The sequence below is a fragment of the Larus michahellis genome, chromosome 4 (genome assembly GCF_964199755.1).
Source record: "Larus michahellis chromosome 4, bLarMic1.1, whole genome shotgun sequence".
Lineage (NCBI taxonomy): Eukaryota > Metazoa > Chordata > Aves > Charadriiformes > Laridae > Larus > Larus michahellis.
The window spans coordinates 94,421,911-94,432,747 of record NC_133899.1 but is presented as its reverse complement, the minus strand read 5'-3'; the positions used below and the strand labels follow the sequence as shown (position 1 = coordinate 94,432,747).

At 50.8% G+C, this 10,837-nt stretch overlaps 1 protein-coding gene across 1 annotated transcript in view; it reads right to left on the bottom strand.

The window, feature by feature from the left end:
- Positions 1 to 10,778, bottom strand: part of LOC141743124 (inner centromere protein A-like) — a 17,552-nt gene extending 6,774 nt beyond the window's left edge. The window contains exons 1-10 of the mRNA XM_074586847.1: positions 10,394 to 10,778; positions 9,947 to 10,060; positions 6,558 to 7,255; positions 5,369 to 5,420; positions 4,649 to 4,682; positions 3,346 to 3,484; positions 2,691 to 2,781; positions 1,460 to 1,595; positions 1,224 to 1,358; positions 642 to 657 (exon numbers count right to left, since the gene is read on the bottom strand). Of these exons, the coding sequence (XP_074442948.1) occupies positions 642 to 657; positions 1,224 to 1,358; positions 1,460 to 1,595; positions 2,691 to 2,781; positions 3,346 to 3,484; positions 4,649 to 4,682; positions 5,369 to 5,420; positions 6,558 to 7,255; positions 9,947 to 10,060; positions 10,394 to 10,530 (1,552 nt within the window). The 5' untranslated portion in view covers positions 10,531 to 10,778. The remainder of the gene's footprint in view (positions 1 to 641; positions 658 to 1,223; positions 1,359 to 1,459; positions 1,596 to 2,690; positions 2,782 to 3,345; positions 3,485 to 4,648; positions 4,683 to 5,368; positions 5,421 to 6,557; positions 7,256 to 9,946; positions 10,061 to 10,393) is intronic.
- Between the last annotated feature and the right edge of the window lie 59 nt (positions 10,779 to 10,837).

Here is a 10,837-nt window from a genome sequence, read left to right as displayed (position 1 = left end):
GCCTCCTGCTTCTTCCTGAGGCTTTCCAGTCTCTGCCGCTTCCTTCTCCCTGGAGGGAGATGAGTTCAGACTGTACCAATTGCCAAGGCCTGTTCTACCCTCAGGCTGCTTGTGCACAGGCAGCTAGAGGCTAGCAGCCTGCTGAACAAAGAAGTCATTGTCAGAGTCATATTCACCCCACACACCGAGATGGGAAGTGAATAGTAGACCAGGTTTGTCAACAGCGCTTATTCAACTAATACGAGCAGAAGAGTCACAGGTATAGGAGGGAAACACCTCAATCCTTCAGCTGCAGGGAATATGTTTTAGGCAAGGAACAACACGCTCCCACTGTAGTGACCACCTGTAGCAAATGCTCCTTGCCTGGGACGGTGTTACTACACCAGGAGCTGGGAGAACGGGGGAGAAAGGACAAGCAAGATAGTCTTGCTAGAGCCAAACAGTTTCCTAGCATTTCCCAGCCCCAGCAGAACACACCTGCAAAGAGATCCTGCCACCTCACCACTGTGTGGCCAGTTTACTTATTTGGCCAGAAGAGCTGCGTGGATGACAGTGTCAGGGGAAAGAGCTGTCAGTGCCCGTGAGGAAGGAGGCACAGCCATTTATAATCTTCCAGACCCCACGATTAAGGGTGTCATTACTTACAACAAAATCTCCCTGTAGGGAAGAGACAAAGAAAAAATTATTAAGGGTTTGGAAGTAACACTAGACCCCCCTTTCACAGCACACACACACCGTTGTTAGCTGCAGCTCCTTACCACGGTGAGGTAGAGGACCCACTGCCTGACCCCACTCTGCCTTTCAGCCCTGCAGCAGCCAATTATGCAAGACACAAGGTCAGATTCCCACTGCAAAGGGAAAAGCTTCCTAGTTTCCTAGGGTTCAGCAGTCACAGAATATAAAATGTTTCTGCTGACTAAAGACAGAGCAGCTGAGGCTTCTCTGCACACCAGGAAGGTTTGAGGATTGGTGCTAAAGACCCCTGGCCGGTAACAGTGTGCGTGGACAGACTACGCAAGGTAACATCAACCAGCTTCCCTTCCCGGGGGAGGCTAAAGTAGAATTGCGAGGCCAGTTTGCTACGAGGACCAGCACTGATCCACAGCAGACGACAGAACTAGGAATATGTTTATGCTTTTCCAAGCAAACAGTCCCTCCTGCCACTCCCCCCAGACTCCATCCCCTCCTCCAGCCCTGCGAGGGAAGGCGGGACTCTGACGCACCTTAAGATCAGGTCGGGTGGGAGTATTGCATTTGATGAAGTTCTTTATGACACCCCCACGTCCTGTGGGCCCTGGGCTCGTGAGCAGCTGGTTTCGCTGCACAGCCTGCAGGAAGTTTTTCAGTGGTCTAACAACCTAAGAGGAGAAGATGTATTGATGGAAGTACTGGTGGATGTACTGATGGAAGTCAGTGCCTACCAGGGAAAGGGAGGCAGAGGGCCATGGCAGCCACTCACCTTGCTAGCTGGAGAGGAAGAAGCTGGAGTCTGGTTTGCTGAACTCTTGTGCTTTTCGTCCAAAGGGCAAAGGGTCTGACCCCCTGGCTGCTGCCTATTCCATATGGCACCCATTGCTTGTTTGTAGCTTCTTGTCCTGATGGCATTAGCAAGAGGCACATCGGGTGACCATGATGCTCCCCAATCTTGCCAGAAGCATTTACTTGCTGTTACACACTTCCCTCTGCCCGCTCGCTGCCACCAGAGGACATGGGCCTCCTGTGAGCTCAGTCACCCTGTGGCAGCCACACCATCCAGTGGTGAATGAGGACAGGAAAGGCACATGACTTGGTAGGGGAATGCCCAAGTTCCCGAGCAGTAATGTGCCACATCACGCTAACTCTCACTCCCACTCCTCACTCCGAGCCCCAGTGAGCAAGAAGTCTTGGTTCTGTCTGGTATTAACAGCACAAGACAGACACAACCCCTGTGTGTCTGCAACTAGCCAGCCCAGCTCGCCTCACTGGTGGGGTTTCATGGGCTTTACAAATACTTCAGATGCTCAGATTTACCCGTGTCAGAAATTACCTCACTTGCATCCCCTAATTCTAGGGAAAAACATGGGGGACAGCTTCACTGCACAACCAGAGACCAATCCAGCAGTGTCCCCAAGGAATGCTGCAGATCCTGACCCATCACACAGGGCTCAGCATCCATGTGAGAAGAGAGGTCACTGTTACTCCCCTTCCCATCCACTACCCACAGAAAATTCACCCCAGCAAAGCCAGGGCAGGAACTGAGGGCAAAGCTAAAAGCAGCTGAAATCTCATGTGAAACACCAGTAATGCCAGCAGTGAGGAAACGAGTCAGGTATTCCAGACACTTGCATGAGACAAAAATAAATCAGTCAGTCACCTACTCACGTTGCCTTCTGAAACCACTCCTGAACCACGCCTTTATGAGCCACTCGGAGTCACATCTGAGCCGTGAGTTAACTGTGCATCTTAGTCACCTTTGCTGATGTGTGCGTGAACTCATGTGTCTGCTTCCCAGACCTGGGTCCCAGACCCAAACAAGGCTCAAGGAGTCACAAAACTCCCAGAACACAAGACTTGGCCAAAGAAGATTTCAAAACTACATTGGAAGGGCGGGAAACAAACACCCAGAGCTTTTTAAATAAACTACTTAAAAGACCAGGCCCAAGTCCTTCCAGACCACTGGCTCATTCCTCCTGCTTGCAGATGTCTCATACCAGATGTGTGAGGGATCCTCCTGGGATTCAGCACAGTGGGGCTGTTCCTGGTTCTTGTTCTGGGGTTCACTGTTTGGATTTACACAGTTTCCTGTGAAGAAACCTGTAGTTAGCACCATGCACCAGGCATCCTGCAGGGCTCCGACTCTTGTCTCCAGCTCTCGTGTGCTCAGAGCCCTGCAGCACATAACCAAACTGAGAAACCAGGGGCCTGGATGGCTACCTGGAATATCAGCGTTGTTTGTGTACGCTGTGGAGCATGCTGGAGTATACACCCGGTACAGACCCTCCTGCACAGGCACAGCCTGTCTCACCAGCAAACCTCCAGCTACAGCTGCTTACCAGATCCTACAGTTCCACAAAAAGCCCAAATCTCTCCCTCTCCTTGCTTTGAGGCACAGTAAATAAACAGGACCCGTAAATCCGCACATAACAAACCCCAGAAGAATGGCACATCAAGGTGCTTTAACAGAACATCACACTACCGGGAAGGCTCTGGGTCTAAGAGCAAGTATTCCCACTTACTCATTATGCAGCTTGAAGTCGGGCAGGACAGCATTTCTCTCAAGGCTTGGACACATTTATGAGATGTCCTTGCTTATCTAATTGCATGCCTCACCTCTTCAGGAGACCAAAAGTTTACTCGAAAAGTTACCTTGACTGGTCAGAGGTGGTTTTGTTTCAACACAAGTCCCAGACTTTCCACAACCCTGCTGGTCAGGAGGAGATAAGTGCTGTGCAGGAGGGCTGGCAGCTTGTACGCTTCTGCTTGAAATGGGGACGTCTTCAGGAGTCTGCAGGAAAAGGAAACATTCTCTTTGCACAGTTGCTCCAAAGAACCAGGTTACTGTGGACCTGCTGCCCTGAAAAAGCCAGTCACTTCCAACTGCAGTCCAACTGCTAGGCCAGGGTCTGCTCCTCTCAACCAGAGATGTGCTGCATGGACACTGACCGGCTCATTTCAGTAACAGGGGTCTGCTCATGAAACACCAGCCTCTGCAGGAAGGACAGTTGCCCAGCACTTCTCAGCCAACACAGAAGCCTTACTGAACCTGGACTCCAAAGCCAAAGCGCCTTGAGAACGACAGGCAGCTTCTACACAGCTTGGAGACACCAGTTTTCAAGCTACAGATATTCCAGTCCTGAAAGGCAAGTCCCTGTAAAGTGTTTCAGGTTACAAGATCATTAGGCACTTTAAGCACCATTACGGCATATTCACAGGAGGACAAGCAGAGAAGTCGCTGCAGCACAGCACCCTAGCGCGCTACAAGGCTGCTTGCACACAGGCTCGCTCTCCCGTTCCTGCTGAGCTGCCACCACCACGACCCAGAGCAGAGCCACCGGCCCATTCCCACTGATGCTTCCCAACCACACCAGGGAGCTGTTCTCAAGCAGCGTCCACTCCTCTCTCTGCTGGGCTAGTTTTCACCTCAGCTAGCTCACAGCACAACCACACAAGATGTTTCTACCAGATGAAAGGAGGGGATGGGTTTCTTTGTCCTTCTAGCACTGCAGGCTTGGTGCAGTGGCCTCAGTGGCCAAGAAAAGCACATTAACTTGAACTGCTCTCCTGATTTCTGTAGCTCAAACCAGCCATGCACCAGAGGCAGGCTAAGAATACACACTCAATTCCCATGCCCAGCTGACAGGCAAGAGCTTGCTGACTCCCGGGAACCTGGCCAAGCACCTCCAAGAACTCCATCTTGAAGAGACCTTATCAAGGCACAAAATGTCTCTGCCCATCAGGAGCCAGAGAGCCAAGGGGCTTAACTGGCTGCCTAAGCATTAGAAGGGCAGCACCATCCAAGCCAGCAGCGCCTTCGCTGAGCTTGAAGGGAGGTGACAGAGTGATCCTTGGCCACACTCCCTCCTGCCAGTGGCAATGCTCAGCAAAAGGGATCAACTCAGGCAAGAAGATGTCCAGATAGATAGTTTGTAGGTTGTTCCTTAGAACTTACCTTTTCGCTTAGGGGATTCAGTTCCAGTCCAGGTCTGTAAAAGAAGAGCTATTTTAATTATTTCAACTCTCTGAAGGGCGAGTTACAGGTGATGAAAGTATGATGGAGCCAGCACATGGGACCCCAAGGAAGGTGCAGATGAGTCTGAGTACATCCAGAGCACAAGCCTGTTTCAGCGAGGCCGCACAGAGGGGGAGCTGTAAATTCTTTGAAGGGCTGTTCCATTGCATTACTGATCAATACACTGCTGAGCCTCATCCCCTTCTGCAGGACTTCCACGCAGCGAGTAAAAAGGAAGCTCCACAAGCTTTAGGCTGAGTCTTACGTGCCCACCTTTTGGGTCTGACCACAGCTGACTGACCTCCAGCACCACCAGGCACTCAGAGGCTGCTTACAGCCAGGAATCCCAGGACATAATTCATACGATGGCGCCCAACACCAGGCAGAGCGACTGCTGGCAGCCTCTCCAGCCTTGTGGCATAGGCTGGACCTCACCCTACTGGGGTGATCAACCTCACCATGCTCTGAACAGACTTCTGAAGAGGAAGGGCTGTGCTTGAACAGCACAAACTTTGAATATCAACCAGCCCCAGGTAACAACATCACCTAAATAGTCTGTTATGAAGCCAGCCCTATATCTGTAATATAAAAGCAACCCATATAGCTTCCTTGCTGGGTTTGCTGTGGTTTCTTCCTGCCTGTGTTACACGGTAACCTCACCTCATGCTGCTGGTCACATCTTCTTCCACAAAAACCTCCAAGGAGCTTTGACCTGGAGGAGAAAAACATAAGCTGGCTTGGGGATTTCATTCTGAGGCTTCCCAACAGCAGCAGTGTGTGCGTGGTAGAGCTCAGGTCCCTGCGCAGGCTTTCCTCCCAGGGAACATGCGGATTGCTCATCTCGGCTTTCCACACCAGCACTACCACCGCCCTCAAGTGTCACTGACAAGCTGGTGTAGGCTGGGAAGGCAGAGATGTGAAGCAGCAGCTCCTCTGCCTGCAGACTGCTCCAGCTGCACAAACATGCTCTCGCCTGTGTCAGAAACAGCATCTCCCAGTCAATTGACTTCAGCTCCTGCCCCCCTACATGTTTTTAAGCAGAGATTTGGTGGATTTAGGCTGATTTCATTCCCCTCATAACACCACTTAGCTGAAAGTGTTATAACAAATGCCTAGATACAGTGTGACTCAAGGCTGACAAAACTAAACACCAAAGGCCTCAGCACTTTATTAGAAGCCAATCTGACTTCAGAAGCAATGACTTTAGAAAGTCCAAATAGCAAACCCTTCCCAGGAGCAGTGGGAGCAGAGGATATGGAGAGTATAGTGCTACCAGGAATAGCCTAGATTTCTGAATCTTGTTTCCTCTGATGACTGTGCTATTTGGTTCTCAGTCCATCCACTCTTCCACCTTCACCCAGAAAGCACTGAAGTTCCTCTGCCAATTTCAGCCACATTTCAGGGGTAGAGACATTTGGTTCCTATAGATTTTTTGGACAGCTGGCAGAAGACACACAAATTAAAGCCCCTCCCCAGGGAATGCAACAGTCTCTTCCGATCAGCCAAACCACATGTGTATAGAACCAGCCAGACTGCATTTTCCCTTTCACTCTTGTTTTTTTTGCCCATCCACAACCTATGTAACCCAACCTCCGACCCCTGTGCCGATGCCCCAGCAGAGACTTCCTTCACCTGCTGCAGGAAAACAGCCTGAGACTTGGTCTGACAGCAGATAAGGACCCCAAGATTGCACCCCAAACAGGTGGAAGCCACAAGGCCTACTGACAAGGAGACTAAGAGGAGCCAGAGATAACATGGATGAGCAGCTCCAGAGCTGCTTACTCCCCACACCAAAGCAGAGAAGCTGATTGAGCCAAATGAATGCACTTGACAACTGAAAGAAACTTACAGCTCACTCTGCTGGAGGCAGAGGATGATTCTCGCGATGCTGCTTTCTTTGAAATGGCCCTGCTGATAGACCTCCGGATCATGCTCTCTCTTTTGCTGGCCAGGGAACATTTTTCTGCCAAGGAGGTCCTATGGCTCTTGTTGGGGCCACCCACAAAGCTTTGACGTCCAGAGCAACGGCGTGTTTTGGATTTCACTGTAGTCATTTTGCTGTCTGAGTCCTGGAAAAGCACCTTTTTGAGGCCCTGAGGAGACTGATCTCCTTGGAGCATGGCAGGATCTCCATTTCTAGCAGCTTTAGGAGTGGAAGTACTTGCTGTTCTTTCGGGGGCCTCTTCCCCTTCTCTTGCGATCTGGCCACCGGGCATTGCAGTGACAGAAAACACACTGTGCAGCTCAGTGGCTGCATCCCCCTCGGGCAACTGCTCCCCTGTGACAGCCGTAACAGCTGCATCCCTGCTATCGGCACCCTGTGGGCAGTCCTGACAATCCGGCTTTGCCACGGGACCTTCTGCCGGCCATTTCCTGGTCAGTGCTGGCAGATCGGTTTTAACACTGGCCTGAGACCTCACCGCACAGTCGGACACAGACACCCCTTCCCCCTGACAGCCAGGATTGCGGGGTTGTTCTTTGCTGAGGCGCTTTTGGGAACTTGGCTTGGAAGACACTGGTTTGATGCTGCTTCTCCTTCTGGACAACCTTAAATAAAAACAATTTTAAATGAAGCGATAAAGGAGTCTCCTGCTCCCAAATGATTTTTAGAGAAAAAAAGCAGACAACAAGTTTTGAAGTGAACCTGCAGGCTTCTTCCCTCCACCATTTCCCCTAGCAACCCATCTTCTGTCACAGGTGAAATGCAGGAGCTGAACCTTGAGAGGTCACAGATGTGCTCTGGCAGATTTAGCTGCAACAATTTAGAAATTGCTGCTTACTGCTCTCTGCTGCCTGCTAGACATTTCTTTGCTGGATGTTACCACTCCATGGCATAGGCAGGGATGCAGGGCACATACCCTCCCTGCAGCCACCCCAGCTGCCAGCCTGGCATGCTGGGCTGACTCACCAGTAAAGGCTGTATGTTCTGGACACAAACTGCAGCAGCTGAGGTACCAGGACACTCGTTGGTCTTTGCAGACAGTAACCTGCAGCCCCAGGTGGGGCTGACACCAGGGGACAGTGAAGTCATACTGGTGCAACCAACTCCACTCTGTTTGCCTTGAGCAAAGTACAGGCATCCACACAGGGAGGGATTTTGGATCACGGATGTCACAGTCTCTCGTGATCAGCTCTACGTGGAAGTCTCCCCTGTAGAGATCTACAAGATTGCAGCTAGAAACAGAAGGCTCTGCTGCTCTCCATAAAACACACCCCAAGCACTGGGGAGGCAGGGACCCAAGTGCTGAGAAAACATCCATGGCTTTAAACGTAGAGTTTGAGAACAGGCTGGCAAACACAACAACGCCACCATACATGTGGTACCCGACAGCATAATCCCAAGGAAGGCAACAAAAAAAGTACCTGTACAGTTAGGACTCATGAATTCTTTAAGTTACTCTTATTTAAGCAAAAAATTATCAGGTACAGTAGCTGTCTCCAGCTCTATTGCCTCAGTTAAACCTGACCAGAGGCTTGGGGAACTTCAGCAGTGAAATCCTCTTTGCTCCATCAGGTAACTTGCCATGAGAGGATGGAGCCACGCACTTGATCAGCAAGTCAGGGAGATCGGGTGGACAAATCCAAAACCAAAGGACAACTTTGGTTGTCCAGAGGAAGGCAGCTTCCCGTGCCAAAGTGACCCAGAGGCAGCCAGGTAAAGCATGGCGAGTGGAGACAAAGGCGAAATGGAGAGCTAATGTGGAAGTGCGCAATAGGTAGAAAAGGCAGCTAAGAAAACCCACTGCCATGTAACGAGGTTTTACAGTCCCTGGTGCACGACCACCAGCAAGCAGTGACTCGTCCTACTGCCAGGATTCAAGTTGACACCCTCCACCCTCCTTCCAGCCTCATTCTCTTAATTGCTCATTCTGACCTCTAGCAAGAAGAGGGACGTTTTGCTGGAATTAGCAAAAAACGACTACTAATTGGGAAATGCGTAACTAACAATACACTAAGAAATGGGTTTTTAAATACATACTGAGAAAAACAGAGCGAGGAAAACAACAATGGCCTGACCCTGCAGGATGGAGCACAACGTGCTGAACCGCAGCATGAACTTCCTGTTGATGAGTGACCCCCTGCCCGCCCAGGCGTTTTGTCGCATCAGCAGATCTTTCTCAAAACAAAGTTTAAATAAGGAAAAATACACACAAGGCTTGTCTTCTTCAGGGGAGCAATCGAGCTGCTACCTGAAAACTAACAGAATGTCTTAAGAGCTCTCCCTGTTTAGATTTGCAACATTTTCTTCTCCTGCCCTCCTTCACCAACACACGCACAAACTTCCCACGCTTCCTTACTATTCTTGCTGTTCTCTTCATCCTCCATGTCTGCTTTCTGACAGTCTTTTAGTTCTAACTCTTCCTGTCCAAACTCTGTGGGTTTTTCACCACAGTTATCAAAATTTAAGTGCCTTAACACATAAACAGTTTACTACTGCGTACCCAGTGATGAGGTTTGGGTCATGCTACAGCACCCATCAGTGTGCTGACCCTCGGCTCACAGCAGACGCTTCTCTGAAGGTCAGCCCCCCTGATGCTGACCACGAGACGAGAGCAGATACAGAGCCAGCTACCATAAAGCAGTGGCAGCAAGGAAGTTAATTAGCATCACTACCATCCCTGACTACACATGCAATTAAATCACGCCCTGCACCATCCTGCCTTAGCATCTGTTTGCAGCCAACTGTTGTCTACTTAGGACTGGTTTTAAAAACCTCAAGTACACTTGGTTCTAAGCAAATCACTTGGAATTTCCACTTCAATTTCACCGCTCACCCCTTTGAGCCTTTCTGCCTGACAGTTCAGAGAACTACCGTGGACATGCTGCTTCTGCACGTCACTGGTAGCAAGTTCCATTGTCAGGTCCTCTCAGGCACCAGCACAAAGGTTCAGCGAGTGAACACCAGTAGCAACCTCAGGTCAAAAATTGTGCTGAGACAAAATCAAATCAGACAAAAAACAAATCCAAACAGACAAGAAAATAAAATATTTATTATTCTTTGTTTCTAACCACAAAAAAAGAAAAAGCAAAACTGGAAGTGAAGGAAACCAGCCAACTCTATCACAAGCTTTCAAAAGAATCAAAATGCTGATTGATGTTGACGTGCCCTTTTAAATGTATTTTCTAACTCAGAGAACAAAGCGGCTATTTTATGTTCTTGTGTATGTGGAAGCAGTTACTGCTTTGTTTCACTCTTAAACATCGTGCAGCAGAGCCAGAACAAACCGACTCACCTACCTCCTCCTGTTTGGCTCCTTATTTTCATCTTTCAGGCAGGAGGACCGCCTTTTCTTGGGGCGCCTCCTCTGCGATGGTGTTTTAGGTATTAATTCAGGTTCAGCCCCAAAGTTGCTGTCGAGGGAGACAAATGCAGAAGACAAGAGATTGCTCCCCCCACTGCCTAAAACAAGGCTATCCACAAAACAAGCGTCACTCATTGAGAAAGATGAGTGTTGGGCAAGAAACATGTGGAGTGAGATGTACCAGCCACCTAGAACCAAGGCCCAAACCAAGCTGCTGAACACGCAGCTGTTAAGTCACAGTTGCTCAGCTGTTAAACCCAACGCCCACCCAGCCTCGCACCAAGGCTGCCCACCAGCAGCTGGGAGCACACATGGCCTTATGCTCACAAGGGCTGGGCGCTCCCTGAGGGATGGAGAGGTGCCCCTGGAGGGTGGCCCCTACCTATCCAGCAGCCGCATGCCCTGCTCCTCCACCTCCCGCAGCCAGGCCAAGTGCTTGTGCTCAGCATTGCGGAGGAACCGGGAGAGCCTCTGCTGGCACATTTCCAGCAGCTGCGTAGGACCGTCAGTCTCCGCCATGGCCCTGCCTGAAACACAGCGATGGAGTCAAAGGCTCGCAGGCACCTGGGGATAGCCCACGGGTGGGAGGGGAGACACCAGGCCCCCTCCCAGCCTCAGGGTGGGATACGAGGGCCAAGGGCTCTGCACTACACCCTCGGCAGGCACAAGCCCAGAGCTTAGGCCCCGAGAGACCCCCAGGCCCTTCTGCCCGCCTCCCCCTGACGCAGAGCCAGCCCCCAGGGCCTGGACCTGCTCCGCTCCACCGCCACCGAGACCAAGGCCTCCCCTCGCCCTTACAAGCACGGCTTCCCTCTCCCACCCCGAG